The sequence below is a fragment of the Lepidothrix coronata genome, unplaced genomic scaffold, assembly GCF_001604755.1.
Source record: "Lepidothrix coronata isolate B3197 unplaced genomic scaffold, Lepidothrix_coronata-1.0 Scaffold73, whole genome shotgun sequence".
In the NCBI taxonomy this organism is placed as follows: Eukaryota; Metazoa; Chordata; class Aves; order Passeriformes; family Pipridae; genus Lepidothrix; species Lepidothrix coronata.
In genome coordinates this window covers 4,559,253-4,575,722 of record NW_016690253.1, presented here as the reverse complement: position 1 = coordinate 4,575,722, position 16,470 = coordinate 4,559,253, and the positions used below count along the sequence as shown (strand labels likewise).

General features: G+C 51.9%; 1 protein-coding gene across 2 annotated transcripts in view; it reads right to left on the bottom strand.

The window, feature by feature from the left end:
• The window catches only part of OPHN1 (oligophrenin 1), a 53,368-nt gene that overhangs the window by 5,751 nt on the left and 31,147 nt on the right, over positions 1–16,470 (bottom strand). For both annotated transcript variants that reach the window (XM_017819252.1, XM_017819253.1), the window contains exons 9-19: positions 15,244–15,344; positions 13,466–13,557; positions 13,285–13,365; positions 12,484–12,515; positions 11,019–11,081; positions 10,058–10,132; positions 8,342–8,426; positions 7,959–8,017; positions 6,430–6,535; positions 4,671–4,830; positions 909–1,056 (exon numbers count right to left, since the gene is read on the bottom strand). In XM_017819252.1, the coding sequence (XP_017674741.1) occupies positions 909–1,056; positions 4,671–4,830; positions 6,430–6,535; positions 7,959–8,017; positions 8,342–8,426; positions 10,058–10,132; positions 11,019–11,081; positions 12,484–12,515; positions 13,285–13,365; positions 13,466–13,557; positions 15,244–15,344 (1,002 nt within the window). The remainder of the gene's footprint in view (positions 1–908; positions 1,057–4,670; positions 4,831–6,429; positions 6,536–7,958; positions 8,018–8,341; positions 8,427–10,057; positions 10,133–11,018; positions 11,082–12,483; positions 12,516–13,284; positions 13,366–13,465; positions 13,558–15,243; positions 15,345–16,470) is intronic.

The window sequence follows — 16,470 nt, the reverse complement described above, 5'->3', positions numbered from 1 at the left end:
CCGTGCCACAGAGCCAGGAGCAGGAGCTGTGCTGTGAACCTGCCTGCTCCCTGCAGCCTGCTCCCTGCAGCCTGCTCCCTGTGCTCCCTGCAGCCTGCTCCCTGTGCTCCCTGCAGCCTGCTCCCTGCTGGTGCTTCCACTCCCAGCTCGGGGAAGCACTGGAATGCAAGGCCAGCCCCAACTGCATGAGCAGGCTGGGGGTTTTAAGGAGCAACGTGAATCAATCGTGTTTTGCCAGTGTCATAAAGTGCATTTTGTGTACACTTTATGCCTAAAACATCATCTGCCTAAAAGCTCTGACAACTGTAATGGAGAAAGAAATTTGCCATATCTTTGGTAACAATGGCATCAGGGCACAGCTTGCAGTGACAATTAGAGCAAATTGGGTGCAGAAACATGATCTTAAGCAGATGTACCCTTCGACATTACGATAAAAGCTTCAGCATTTCCTTACAGTCAGCTGGATTTAACAGCAGAGTTGAACTTGGTCTAGAAAATACTATCACTGGGTCCTGAAAAAGTACTTTGGAGTTCTTGCTCTGGAACCACCAGTGGCTGAGGCAGCCCTGCAGACCTCCCTGGTTCCCATCCCACCAACTCTCTGTGCAGCTCCCTTTGCACCTTTGCCTCTGAAGCCACAAAACCTCTCCTCTGGGCCTCTCCTGTGGAAGAACCAGCCTTAGTTTAGCTAATGGAGAACACAGCAGGAAGCAGAAAAACCCAAATCCCAGGGAATCTGACTTGTGACATGATGCAACCTTTCTCCCTGAACAGCCCTCACTGCCTGCCATGCCCAGGGCTAAGGAAGTGCAGCCCTGCTGCTGTTTCCTCCATTGCTTCTGGAAAGGTGTTACAGGAAGCAGGAGGGGTGAGAGGCAAGTAAGGCATCAGAGAACAGCTGGACTGACCTCCACTTTCCTCCACAGAAGCACCAAAGAAGACAGGTCTTTCCCTCAGGGGACGTTTGGAGATGGTGATGGGCTTGTGGCGCCGAGCAGCCACCCTGGGTGGGGGCACTGGAGGGGCCGTGGTGTCCTCTGGGGGGCCGGAGTAGATCTGTAAAGGGAGACACGTCCAGGTGACCCAACACGAAGGGGCTGCTGCCTCACCTCCCACAGGTGCCCCCACCCAGCACGGGGGGGATGGTGGACACCACCAGCACCGTCCCCATCACCAACACCCTCCCCACCACCAATAACCTCCACACCACCAACACTCTCCCCCCAACAACACCCTCCCCCCCAATGCCGTCCCCACGGCTCAGCAGCGAGATCACAAACACAGACAATCTCTAGAATCAAATTCTCCTGAAGCAGACAAGGGAGGCTTTGAAGCTTTGGAGCTGACAGCTCCTGAGGAACATCAAAATTCCCACTGGTGAGGTGATCTCCAAACACCCAAACCGACCCGTCATTGTTTCAGATCTACCGCTACAATCCTCCAGGTCTCGGCTTACAATGAAGTGTGTGGTACCAGGAAATTACCTGGGAAGAATTAGAGGCATAAAAACAATACTGCTGACTTTTATCTCCTTTTCTCAGTGGTCATATGGCACCTATTTAGTGGGTTTAATTGAGAGGTTCTTATTCATGTCAGGGCTTTTTTTAAGAGCTGAAAAAAAATTTCATTTTAATAGCTGAAACATAGTGTTAAGGCCCAAAGGAGCTGCTCCAAGGTTATTCCCAGGGATGTTAATTGAAGTTATATTAGGATTGAAAGCCTGAGTTACTGTGGAGGGGTGGCCTGAACTGCCTGGAGGCTTCACTGCCTGCCCTGGGAGATGTGGAGCTGGTCCCCTCCAGGCTCCAGCCCAGAGGATGAGAGTGCTGGGCCACCACACCCTCGGGCCACACTTTGATGTAGAAAAACAACTTCATTGAGTCACCCAGAAAAATCTGAACATGAAGAAATGTAACATTTTGCTTTGATTAAGTGCCCCATTTTGGTAATTCAAACCAAAAGTGTATTCCTTCTTCTGTCAGCCAAAGAGCAGGACTGGGAGATCAAGATGAGGGATGAGAGAGGAAAGCACATCCCTAGTTCAACCTCCTTGGACCTGGTGAGCAGCAGCAGCAGCCAGGCTGCCCACACCCCATGGCTGGGGTGTCTGTGCCCAGCCTGGGCTGGCCTGGGATGATCCGTGTGCTGGACCCGGGCCTGGCTGCTGACAGCCTGCCCCCCCTGCACAGGAGAGGAGCAGCAGGAACCACAGAATGGTTCAGGCTGGAAGGGAGCTCAGTGGGCCATCCAGTCCATCGTCCTGCTCAGGCAGGGTCTTTGGAGCAAACGGTACAGGATTGTGTCCAGATGGTTCTGGAACATCACCGGTGAGGGAGACTCCACACCCTCTCTGGGAAGAAAAACAAAACCACTCAGGGTTTGGTGGCACAGGGCGTGTGCTGGCTCAGTGCCCACAGGGCTCTGCCTGGGCAGGGGCAGGACATGTTCCCCACTGTGGAACACAAAGTCTGGAGTGCTCTACCTGCCTGGAATCAGAGGGAGTTAAAAGCAGCAGCTCATGTATTATTAAAACAGCAAAGTATTGCCTGCAGGAGGGCAATGTTTTTGAAATATCAACCTCCTTCCTATATCCTGACCAGAATCCAATCCTGATTTTTAAAGAAGTGTTACGTTCCCAATGGATGCTTATAGAGCTACCACAGAATGCTGTTTTGACAAGGTGCTTTTCAACACCTTGGACCCAAGCTAAACCCACCACAAACAACTCTGTTTAAGATATGAGTGCAGCCTCTGCTTTGCTTCTAAATGAAAATCCAAGTTAAACAACCTGAAGGTACAAAGATATCGACATACCCTCACCTTATGAAGGGTTGTATAGGGAAGAAGATGTTTTCAGAACAATCAGCCTATTTAACTTATTTGACTTAACTCATGGTACTGAAACATGAGTTGTGAAAATAGTAATATTATCCACAAAGACTTCATAGTTACTTTGTCCTCGGAGCCTTCACATTGCACCACATAACCCACATCCCCTCTTCCTCCAGACTCATCTGTTTGCTCATGTGTGAGTTGAAGACACTCAGCTCTAAAACACTGAATTTACAAGCCCAATCTAGTAAATATGACTAACTTAACCTTATTGCTAGAGAAATTAAAAGCAAGCAAAGGGACATATGATTTAATTAAAGGTGCCATCCCAGCTCTTGGAGGTGGCAGGGCAATGGTGTGGTGACTCAGCCTGAGCCATGGGCTGTATGGAGGGAGGACAGAGCCTCAGCTCTGGAGCGAGCTGGGTGAGACCCCAGACACAAACCAGTCCCTGTTTTTCTGTGGGAACTTATTAAAAGCCTTCACAGAGACCTACAAAGGAACTGCCTTGTGTTTCTCTGAGCTTCTGGTGTGGATACTCAGAAGTGTCTCTGAGCTCTTTCATCCTGTTTCTCTGGTTTCAATCCTCGGCACTACAGCAGACTTCCACCCCCACATCTGGTCCCACCCCCACATCTGGTCCCCACCTGGTTGCTCTGGCTCCTCATCTCCTGTTACAAGAACCTTGCTGATCCAGCTTCAGCCACCTATTCCTTTCCTCTCCCTGCTCCTGTGCTGTTCTATTGCTGGGGGCTGCCCCAGCCCCCTCACAGCAAACAGCATCCCTGAACAGATGGCTCCACACCTTCCCTGCCTCTAAGGCATGAGAGAAGTTTGGACACTGTGTATGCTGTCATGAAAAGTTGAAGGACCAACCCACTCCTTGGAATCTGGGGCAGTTACCAGGGAAGCAGTCTGCACCCTGCTTGGGATCTGCTGCTCGGGATGCAAATGCTGCTCAAGCTTTAAATATTAACACACAGGTCTTGCCATCCCCAGCCACCCTGACATCCCCGAGCCGACATCGGATACCGCCAGGAGCAAGCAGAGACAGCGGCACATTCTGCTCTCCAAAGACACAACTCCACACGACAAAGCTGTTGCCTGCACGTGGATCTTCAGCACCACCCCAGCAGCTGGAGCCTGGGTGCTGCTCAGGCTGAAACAGCCAGCACAGATCCAGGGAAGGCAGATGGGGCTGGAGGCTCTCCAGGGCTCACTGCCCCGTGCAGAGCATGGCCCAACACCACGGGCACGGGACACCAGCTGCGGCCTCCTCCGACCACTCCACCCCAGGCAGCAGCTCCCCAGACCCCCCACACTCCAGGGAGCAGCTCCCCCTAGACTTCTCACAACATCCCCACGCTGTCCTCACACCTGGATCTGAACAGATTGCATTCATAGCTGAATTACTTTCATCAAGCATTCAGTACTTGTCTGCTCTGGGTTTTTTCCCCTGATTTAACAGTCGTGTAGTGTCTCATCTTGGACTGTGCACATTAAAACCAGTTCTGCTCTGGCCTAGCTCCTGTCTAGCAAAGGAAAGTGTCAGGCCCTCTAATGTCCAGCCATACAATAGGGGTTTTTCAATAGACTACTCTTATTTAAAAAGAAAAAAGCAAAAATACCCAGACTCAGTGTTTGCTCTGGAACCAGCTAAAGGCCACGGTGAGGAACACAGCTGCAATTCTTTGTTTCCTCCTGAAGCCTTTCAGAGCAGCGTGTTACACAAACCCAGCCCAAGGAGGCTCCCGAAGGAGCCAGAGCGCTGCCGCGTTGCCGCAGCAACGGTGTGCAGGAGCAGCCGGAGCAGCTCCGGGCTGGGGGGCTGCCTGTACCTTCCCAAAGTGCTCGATCAGGATCTCAACCACGATGTTTTGGAACTTGATGTTCATCATCGCTGCCACAGTGTCCTCCTGTGCCCGCATGAGAGTGGGCCCGAAGATCACGCCCATGTTGGACGGCGACATCAGGTTGTCCCGGCTGTGCTCACACACACTGCAGAGAGCAGGGGAAGGAGGAATAGGGTTTGGTTTGGGTTTTTCCAAACAGATCTCACTACAAGCCATAAAAACCCAGGATACAGTAAGAATCAGTCCTTCAATTTTCTTCATTGTGTCTCAAGAGAACCTGTTTCCCAGCAGAGACAAACACGGTTCTAGCTCTGACGGCTGCTGGGAGAGCAACGTGCTGACAACATTTTCATTTGATCCCTTCCCACTCCCAGCTCCGCTTTAACTCTGAAATCAAAAGTCATCTGTACAACACATACACAAAAGGACTCAACAAAGGAATCACTTAAATCCTACATCCTATTTATCCAGAACTAACTTCTGGCTTTAATTTTCCTTCTCTCTGAAGGAAGAGGACTGAAGGTAGGGAGCACACTTCAGTGGTTTCCAATAAATCCCTGCACAGCATCTGCTCTCTGAGAGACCCCAGTTCCACAGGGTAGAGCTCTGCCTGCCCAGCAGTGCCCCAGCTCCGGAGGAGGATGGAGCCTGCAGGGCAGCCCTAGATGTTGGCTGCAATACAAACCATGCAGGTGGGCACTGCCTCAGCCAGAAGTGGACCTGAGGAGAGACTGATGCTGACGTGATGAACTCTGGGTTTGCCCTGTAGCTCTGGCCTTAGTGGGTTCTGTCTCCAGGGGGAGAGTGAATAGAATTTAAGAGTAAACACTTTGAGGAATAAACTCAGTGACCACAAGCATTGCATCAGCCTCACGGGGCACTTGGTGTACTCATGGTGCATGCCAGGCACTTGGCTCAGCCTCACACACAGAAAGGCTCCTAAAACCACACAGACAGGTACCTGAAAGGCTGAAACCAGCTTGCAGGCAGGGTCCCCCAAAGCAGCCCCCCTGAGGGACCATGGCACTGGGGCATGGCACTCCCCTTTGTGTGCCAGGGTGACAGTGCCAGGTCAGCCCTGCTGATGGAAACAGTCCAGGTTTGAAAACAGCTTCTCCAAAGCAATTCTGGAGCCCAAACCATTGCCCCTGCCCACCAAGTCTTTGAGTTTGGAGTGACAAGGAGGTAGGAAAACCTCCATTGCCAGTGCAGTGCTGGTGCCATGATCATCAGTAACAGGCTCTTTCAGTGGCCCACAGGTCACTGCTCAGTGCCACCAAGCACACACTGCCACATGCCTGTGCCAGAACCTGACCGACATGCTCATGTCTTCCTGCTGCTCTGAGGGCTCAGGACATTGACCCACAGGGCTGCAGATAAAACCAAAGCTCCACATGCAGCCCATGGGCACAGGTCCCACAGCCATTCCCGAACCCCAGACCTAACATTCCTGTTACCTGGAGCAAGAGGTGAGATTTACAGCCCTGCTCTCAAGAGGGTATTTTAATTTTAAAATAATTTCCTGCTCTGTGTGTGTCAGAAATGGGTGGAAGGGGCAATCAGAAAGAGAAGCATCACTTCATGCAGAGAGAAGCAAGGATAATCACCTCATTTGTGCAGCCCATGTGGAAATTCCCAAGGGGGCTGTGGTGGATACAATTTTGCAAACCTAACCCCAAAAATGGCTTGTTCTGCTGATTCTATTATTCCCTTTCTTTGGTTTTAGAGGAAAACATCTGCTTACTTGACGAGGTGCTGGATGAGGAGCTCTAACATCTCCCTGTTCTTGTCAGGCAGTTTATACACCAGTGCATGAATAGCTCCCAGCCGGTAATCCAGGTTCTCGGACTCTGGAAAGCAGTAACACAAAGAAGAGTTTGTGCCCACCACTTTCGAGGTAAATACACCAGGGAAAGATAAAGCCAAAGGAAACCAAAGCTGTTCTCTGTGCAGTGGGAGAGCAAGAGAGAGCAGAGAGAAGTGAGACTTCACAGCAACAGGGTGAACACTGGGAGGAACAACATGAGGTAGAAAGAGGAAGAAATGGAGCTTGAAAAGGAGCTCAGGGGCACAGGCTGAAAGAGGCTGGGCATGGGCAGGTCCTCCCTTAGCACCCTCACCCCACACACCTGGGAGCACATGGCCCCTCTCTGGTGTCTTATCAGCCCAGAGAGCTCCAACACTGAACAACACCCAAAATATCCTGCAGGGGAAAAAACTGAGTCCCTGACCCAAAGAGGTCACCCTTAGAAGCATAAATAATCAGAAACAATAAAATACTCAGTGTAAGAATGGTTTGGGATCTAGTGGCTGGGAAGCTCAATGCTGCAGGGAAGGGATCGGGGTCCTGCCCAGACATCACAGACTTAACCAGTTCTGAAACTAATAAATCCTGGGCTTTATTTAGCACCATCAGCAGGAGGTGGAACATTTCCCTTTCCAAGAAAGAAGGGGTGTTATTCATTCTCCAGGGAGCCACATGGAGTAGAGGTGGCCCCTCCCCTCCCACTGACTTCCAGGTGCACAGGGGAGTGAGGGACGTTCTAATGCCACACATTTCTGAATGCCAGCACTCCCATGCTGAGAGCAATGACCAGCTTCCTGCATCCCTCTGTCTCCCTCAGAGGACACTGGCTCCCAACACGCTCTGAGGATGCAGCCAGTTCACAACTGTCACAGCTTATCTGCAATGGCCACGATGAGGGGACAGTTGAGGACGGGCCAGCTCAGCACACGTGAGGGCCTGGCAATACACCTGTGCTTCCTGGCTGACCTCTGTTATTCCTAGCTGTGGCTCAATCCCAAGAGCTGAGCAGAGAAATGTCTTTCATGTACTGGTAGGCACTTTGGATTCAACATCCCAGGACAAATTTCATGACCTAAAGGGAGCACCTATCTGTGTGCTGTCTATGTGGGAACAGCACAGCCCATTCCCTCGTGGGTTTTAAAATAAATATATCAATACTGTAGGGCAGCAATTCTTGTGGGACTGCTGTACTGCTCTCAGGTGAGTGACATACCCTAGCTCTCCAGACCCTCTGAGAACATGAAACCCTGCTCAAAGGAAGGGCACTGCAGCAGCAAAGGAAAGAAGGAAAATCCACCTCCCCTGCACAGGTAAGTACTTGAAAAAGAGGGTCACTGTTCTTTGAACAGGGGAAGCAGCCAGACACCACGGAGTTGGGCTGGCAGAGCTCTGCCAAATGATTTTGATGGACCCTGTCTGGGGAGGGCAGGGCCAGGGACCATCAGTGGGGCAGCTGTGGCACTTACTGGCAGCCAGGACCAGCTCTTTGTGGAGCTTGTATGTCATGACGGGTTCAGACAGGTTCCTGCAACAACCAGAAAGAAAACTGAGTTGTGCAGGACAGCGTGACCTGCTCGTCACCGACCCTGGACCGACGGGAACCCGCCTGCTCCCTCAGTGCCACCACAGCGGCACCTCCCCAGGCAGCATCCCTGGAAGAGCTCTCCCCATGGCATGGGGGGTTCTGCAACACCCACATTTATCAAAATCCAGTCCTCTTCCCCAAGCCTTTGTGACTCAGCCCTCTCCAATAGCCAGATGTAAACATCTGGCAAATTACTCCACTTTTCACCTGAATCAGCCCCAGGCTCCTTTGCCCCCTTGGGGCAGGGGCGACCTGCAGTGCTACCTGAGATAGAACTTCAGTGAACTGGTAATGGTCTTGATGTCCCAGTCCCCACTCTGGAGATCCACGTCCCCGGGGCATTTCGGATCTGGAGGAAAAACAAAATGCCTTTAAAATAAGGTTCATTTAGAGGTTGTTTATAAATAGTCTGCTCTGGTGGGGTTTCCCCTCGAGACATATGAAGCCACAGCAGCACACAAAGAGAGCTTCTGATTCCCGTAGCTGAGAAAAACAGAAGAGGGAAAAGCTGGGAAAAGTACCAATGTCAGGATTTTGGAGAGGCTGGGGAGCAGTGCTAATGAGGGACAAGGGGGGAAGCAGAAGATCAAATTTAAGCAGTGCTGAAAAGTCAGTGAGGACGTATTCTCCATAGTTTGCTTTTTCCCAAGACTGGCAGAAACAACAGATTTCAACAGGCCCAAAACAAGCTTTCTGACATCTGAGTGCCAGCTCCAATCCCCCTTTGCTCCCCTGAATGCTGTTCTGGAAGCATTTCCTCTCACTGCAGGGAGAGGAAGGAGCTCGGGGGGGCCCAGCAGTGTGGAAGGACAGTTTGCTCCTACCCACCCTTACTGAACAACCACATCATGTCTCTGGTGCCATGAAGTGAAGGATGTGGTTGCAGGATGAGGGGCAGCTAGACTAAAAAAATAAACATCAGGATTTATTTTTAAAAAGAAAGAGGAGTAGAAACAAACAAACAAACAAAAATCTAACTCCTTGGAGCAGTTCAGGTTGAAATCCTGCTGCAGCAGTTATTTCTGTGGTGTTGGACTTTCCATCATGCATTCATACCCAGTGGGTAGCAAGTGGTTATCCAGGCCATGCAGATAAACAAAACAAAAAGCCACTCACTGGTGTGGTTTGAAGGAGAAACCACAGAGCTGCTCACAGGGAGGGTGAGAATCAAGGAGCAATAAAACTTGAGGCTCAGCAATGAGTCACAGGCTAGTGGAGCCAGTCATGGCTCCATGAGAACTGGGCACAGCCAGATGCCAGCACAAACCAGCGTCTTAATAAACATCATCCAGAGTAGAAGCAACAGGAAGCAACAGCCAAAGGCTATGAATGCTGCATTAATATCAGGTGCCTGAGCTGGGGCGAGCCCGAGGCACACAGGCAGTGAGGGGATCACACTCCTTGCCCTGTGCTCCAGCCCCAGGCAGGGCTGCAGAGAATGGCTCAGCCTTGGGCACACGGGCACCGAGCCCAGGGCTCACAGGGGTCGGGGCACGATGGCCTCAGCCAGGTCCCAGCCTGGCAGCACCTGTCCCAGCACAGAGCTGTGCTGCTGAGCCCCACAGCCTGCCCAGGGAGTCTCCTATAGAGACTGCCCTCAGCTGCCACATTCTGTGACACAGATCCAGTCACAGGCAGGCTCACAGCAGGAATGCGTCCACCGACTTCTTAACAGGTACACTGACTCCCTAACGCACACAGTGAGGTGTCCCCATCCTTCCAGGGAAAAACCTTACACCAGGATGGAGGCCTCCCTGCAGAGGCTGCCTCCCCAGTCCAGCTCACTGTGTTATCCCAGTCCAGCTCACCATGATATAGGAAAGAAGGGGAAAAGGCCCAGAAAAGGAGGGGAACACGTGACTGAGAGGTGTTGCAGGGACCCACACTGGACATTTCTTACTGGGGTACTTGATACTCTCTGTCCCTCCCCAGCAATTCAAAACCGGGACAGCATAATTACATGGAATAATTAATTCTTACCAAAAAAGGCATTCAGCAACTTCTGCACCTGGATATTGCTGCCAACAGTCCGGTACACGCCCTCTGTGGTGATTCCTAAGAGGAGAAAGCCAGGAGTGTCAGCCAAGGTCCTCCCACTGGTTGGAAGCCCAAAAGCCCCATCTAGTGGAACTGCTCTCCCGCTGCCGGGCTTTGTCCCACAGCCCGGTCAGCCAGTGCATGGGATACACCAGCCCAAATGTGTAATTTCTGGGGGGTGAAGGTTTAACATGAATGTGCTCAAACCCAGAGAGAAGACAAACACATTGAAGTAGATTCTGAAAACACTGGCCAGTGCTGGGACAGGCAGAGCCACTGTCTTTCCCAGCTCTGTGAGCAGGGTCTTTGTCACCCCATTGCTCCCCACTCCAGCAGGCCTTGGCTGCCACAGTCCCAGAGGTTCTGGAGATGAACCCAGGCACCATTCCCTGCAGCAGCCTGGGCATCCAGCAGTTCTGAGGGATTCACCCTACTCCTCCAGCCCATTCTGGTGAAATTCACTGGATGTTCACTGGTGCAGGCTGGGAGACATGGGACAGCCCAGAGGATGAGCTGCCACCCCTCAGCCTGTTTCTGTCCTGCTGCTGCACAGACTGGGGCTGAACAACCCTGTACCCTCCTCAGCTCTGCCTGGCCCCCAGCATGGGCTGTCAGAGCTGCTCTCCTGCTGCCCAACAGTGGGTGTGCTCAGAGCCAGAACTGAGAAAACCAGGAGTGAAAACAGCATAAAGGTGGAAGTTCAATCCCAACCGAATTTGGTATGATGACATTACAGACTACACAGGATTTCTGCTCCTGAAGAACAAGCATTCTTCAGCTAAAAGTCAAGGTCCTGTGTCAGTGACTAACAAACACAGTACTGCAGGAACTATGAGGTGCCTTGAGGCCACGGGAAGCAGGGCCAGGCCAGCAGCACCTCCCGACAGCAGGGCGAGCTCCTCACCTTTCGTCTCCACCGCGTTGATGCACTTCCGAACAAACTTGAAGCCGACCTCATTCAGCTCCACTGTTTGGGATAAGGAATCCATGTTAGCTGCCTGAGCACCCCTGGGGACCCCTGGGACACCCCCAGCTCCAGCTCCTCTCAGCACCCCAAGCTGCAGTGCCCCAGCTCACAGATATGTTCACACCTACACCCGCATCCCGTACATCCCTCCAGGAAAACACCAGCACTCTGTACATCCTGACAAGCAGTTATTAGTTCCATATGTTCTCCCATTTCCCCTCAAATTTATTTTGAGTTGCAGTACTGCTCCCTATCCCCCTCTCTGTCTTTAATAATAGCAGTGTAAATCAGGTCCTGCCACATGTGAATTGTGTCTGATAAGGACTTCATTAATCACTTCCAGAGCAAAATTTGCAGTTGAAGCTCTTCCCCATCATGCAATCATGTATTTTCTGCTTCTCTACATCACTAGAATTAAAAACCAAAATGAACCCAGCTTGATGTGCTGAGGAAAGCAGAGAACAGGGCTTGTTCCAGCCAACTACCCACAGTTCAGCTCTGGGCCTGTCTCTTTTTAACTTAAAACAACATTTTGCTGGAAAAAACAGCCACAGGATATATCTGGATCAATCTCAGTCCAGCACAGGCTGTGCTGGGGAAGCCCATGGGGTCCCTGCATTTTCAGCAGGTTGTTTGTACTGGTTATTTCTGCTCTGAGCAACAGCAACACCAAGCTCAGATGTTTCTTAGTCTTACCACAGGAATCAGCACAGACCCCCTCGGTGCTTGATTCCGAGGGCTGTGATACCACCGGAACACTTACCAGCTCTAATCTATTAAAAATAGAGAGTGTTTATTTAGTGAACCCCTGAGTCACACTGCTCCCAGTGTGCCATGTGAACACGGCCGCACAGCAGGTTTGTGCTCATGCCCCTGTGCTCATTAGAGCCAGCTAATTACAGTGCTGATAAAGTGAGCTCTGAGACAGAATGCAGGTTTCACCCAGCTAACGAGGCCCTGGAGTGTTCAGGGCTCCCAAGGTGCACCCCACTGCTGAGAGGGGGGACGTGGGACACTGTGGTGGGTGGGACCTCCAGAGAACTAAATACCACTTCTGTTGCCCTATTAGTATCTTTGCTAAGGGACATATCCTCAGAGTCTCTCACTGATCTTCTCCCCTCTGTTACACTGGCATTTGGAGGTGCAAATTGAATCCCACATCCCACTACTCCTGGCTAAATAAAAACTGCTCATTGCATCACTAACTTCTACTGTCTGCAACCCATTCTTATCTGGGCTCAGTGCCAGACACTGTGATGCAAGGACAGAAGCGACACTGCCACCACAGAGGGGGGACACAGCTACTTGGCAGCAATTGAGAATGAGAGTATGTGCAAGGAAAACCCTGCCCAGCCTCTGGACATCTCTGGGAGCCCAGATAACAGTAACAGAAGTGACTCACTTTCTTCCTGCTTCGTGATGGGACTGTGGTAGGGAAAAACAAAAACATCATCAGCATGATTTGGTACTTATTTCTGAAAGAAAATGCAGCACTTGATAAATCACCCATAGATTACCCAAAGATTACCCACAGATCACCCATAAACCACCCACAGATGACCCATAAATCATCCATAGATCACCCACAGGTCACCCATAAATCATCCATAGATCACCCAGAGCCAATCACAGCCAAAAAGACAATGTCCCATAGAAATGCCATTTTACAATTAAGGAAGATCCCATTATCTGCACAAAAAGGAGTTTCTGATGCCTCCCTACATTTCCTTGGGGCACTTGTTGCTAGGGAAATTCTCTGTTCTGCAGGCAAACTGCAGGGCTCTGAGCTTCGCTCAGACTGAAGGAAGGAAACCCCAGTAGGCACAGAAAGGTGGGAGAACACGGGTGCAGGGTGTGCAGCCCCACCTTTCCAAAGGCTGCTCAGAGCAGGGACAGACAAAACATCAGCTCCGGTAGACAGTGAGGAGCAGGAATGGGAGCATCCCAGCCTCGGAAAGGCTAGTCCTCAAGCGGGCTGGCACAGCCAGGGAACATCCCGAGACTTAGGGGGAAACCCAAGATCCCCAGAGGGAGCTGTGCCGAGCCCAGCACGGAGCCCAAGGCCATGATCCACCGGCAGGTACCAGCGGAGAAGCAGGAGGGGCACAGAGCAGGGGCCGTGTCCCCGAGTGTGCCCTGCACCCGCCGGCAGAGGACACTGCTCGACAGCACATTCCAGCTGGGAACAGCTCCGGGAACACTCACTGGCTCCTTCCCGTCCATCGCCTCCATCCACAGCCTTCGGTTGGCTTCCGAGAGCGCCTGCAGCGTGATGGTCCCGGACCTGCGTGGAATTCCCCCAGGGACAGGCAGGGAAAGGAAGAAAAGTTGTTTTTAATACAGGCCCGTGGAGTTTGGGGCCACCTGAACGCAAAGCCTCTCACCTTTCATTGGTTTCAATGTCAAAACAAAACCTTTTGTCTATGGAGTCAGTCTTTCTCCTAACGCAGGATTTCAGGGTCAGGTCCAAGGTGCCCTAGGAGAGAACACGAAAGCCAAGGTGAGAGGACAGAAACCACAGGAGAAGATTTCAGGTTCCCCAGCCCCCTGCAGCTCCAGCCCAGCACAGCACTGCCCACAGATGTCCTGACAGTCTGATGGCAGTAACAGAAGCACAGGGGGCCCTCCCTCCACCAACACAGGCAGGGATCAGAGGCTCTGTGCTCCAGGCTTCCTCTCCTCAGTCACAGAATTTTCTGGATTTCACAGCATTACCCCACACACCAGCACTGTGCCTCTGCAGCCCTGGAACGCTGCTCCAGCAAACCTGGTGAGGCAGTCCCTGGTGCCTCAGGCCAGAACCATGCTCCCCTCTGATCTGACACAGCTGGGTCCTAATTTTTATCGGGGCTGATCATCAGTACCAGTTACCCACAACACTGATGGTCATTGATGGCTTTACACAAACACCATGTGGCAAAGGGACATTTCCATCTAGAGCAGGTGTGCTCTGGAGAGGTGGCACTGGGAGCTCAGTCCTGGCTCTGGGTGTTCATGTCCCTGTGCTCTGCAGCACAGTCAATTCATAACGTGATTGTGAAGTTGTGTGGCCAGCTATGACCTGATGGTGCAGATTCCCAGACTGCCAGAATTTGGGAAAGGCACTAATTTACATGTTTCCAAGCCCTTACCTGCAGTAATTGGCCTTCTTAGACATGCTTATGGCATAGGTGACAACAAATGTCTCCAGACAATAGTTTGGACATTTCTTTGCCCAGGTCTCTGCCAAAGACTTGCAAAACATCTATTTTATTTTCCTGCTGCAGTGTGCAGAGCACTGCCAAGAACAGACCATGAGCTCATGCACTGGAGCACACACCGGGCTGGAAAGGCCCTGGGGACCCGCTCCATGGCAGAGGAGGGTGGGGGATTCAGCTGGAGGCACTGGCTGTGCTCCATCCTCCCACCCCTTCCCTGTCACGAGGAGGCACTGGGGGAACTCCCAGACTTCGAGCACTTTGTGAAAAGCAGCAGTTCCCCAAATTACTGCCTTAGTGCAGTTTGAAGCTGCATTGCTGCCCTCCCCTCCTCTCCTAACACTGTCCCAGTCCCACAGAACCAGTGCCGAGAGCAGAAGGCAAACCACAGAGCAGTGCTGTGAGCACATGAGGAGGCAGGGAAATGCTGTGTTTGGAAGCAGTAACTCCTGTAGCAACTTGAGTCGTTCAAGCACTGCAGTGGCTGCCAGAGGGCTCGTGAAGCCCAGGCTGCAGCTCACAGCCCATGTGCATGGGGAAGGATCAACATCAGCTGGTCTAGAGAAGCACAAGCTTCACCCCAGACTGAACTCATGGGTCAGCACTGTCCAGCACCGCTCATGCCACACAGACCCATGTCCCACTGCCAAACCCTGCCGGGCCTCAGCTCCAGGGACAGAGAGGGGTGAGACCTCCCCTCACAGAGGTGGCTCTTTCAGGCGACACCAAACTGCCCTGTGTGGGCAAGGCAGGGAGGGGATGGAGCCTCCCCCCTGCCCCGTGGCCAGGAGCCCATCCCCAGGCGCTGCCCTGGGCCCAGCCTGCGGCCAGACACTGCTCCCATGGCAGGGCCGGCTGCTGCTCCTGCACGTGGCACCCGCACGGCTGGCATGGGGAGGGACACCAGGGGCGAGTGCAAGGGGAGACCCCGTGGCTGGGCCAATGTTTGCAGACATCCAACTCACTTGCTTAGCTCCAGGCTTCTGGTCTATGGGTGTCATCCGTAAGGTTTTTGCCTCTTTTTCATACTGGCAGTAATACTTCACCCAGGAGATGCCCAGCGCCCCTGCAGAACACACGAGAGGCCGGAGTCAGGGACAGGACTGTACATGCAGCTGGCAAGGCATGGCTGGTGCTTCCCACATCCTCCCTTCTCTGGGGATGGACACTGACAGCCCTGTGGGAACACCTCCCTCACCAGTGCCTCCACGGGCAAGAGCCTGGAGGAGCAGGAGAAGCAGGAGAAGAGGAAGAGCAGGAGGAAGAAGAGGAGAGGAGGGGAGGAGGAGCAGGATGAGAGGAGTGCAGGGCAGCCACTGCCTCCAGTGCCCTCCCAACACGCTGCTGACTGAAAGGGCGTTTGTGGATCTCTGGGCACAAGCCAGGCTGGTTTGGCCAAGCCTAGCCAAGACCTCCACTGGCAGGATCCTATATGTCCTGAATGCTTGTTCCACACACACCACTACTTTTTCATGTTGATGAAAACTCAGTAATAAAGAAAACAGCAGCTTTAAAATACCCTGAAGTTCCTATCTCTATCACACTGGATTTATTGTCACTTTTCTCTGTTGTCTTACCTGAACCCCTTTATAGGAAATACTTCAACTGGTATTTTTTCTTGAATTTGCTTTTAAGTTGCAGTTGTCTGGAGGAACAACTCTTTATACTCAATTTATATGGAAACATAAACAGAGGTAGCAAATAGCCACTGGCCTGCAGGAACATGCCACAGGGTCTAAATTACTGCATGTATTTTCTTCTAAAAGCAGGATGAACAGATATAAAAATACATGTATAGATAGATTTGTATATATCATTAAAAATTAACTGCTCACAAAGTTGTCTGTAGCCTCAGAGGCCACAGCTCTGCACAGATTCGTATCCCCTGAACATTCCTGCTGCATGGCCATGGAGAGCTGCAGCCAGGGTTTGGAAAAGGCTGAATTTGGTTTAATTTGACTCTGCTCAGAATCACAAGTTTTGCTCTCAGCAGCTTAACTCAGCACAGTTCCCACCTCAGCTGTGCTCAGCTGCCTGCAAAGGCTGAGGCTGGGCACCAGACTCGTTCAGATAAAACACAGCCCAGGCACAGTGTGCCAGAGCTCCAGAGTCATAAATCCCATCTCATTGGAACGCAGGGCAATCAGCCCCGTGCTGACATGGCTCCTGTGACCCAGAGAAAGCTCTGTGCC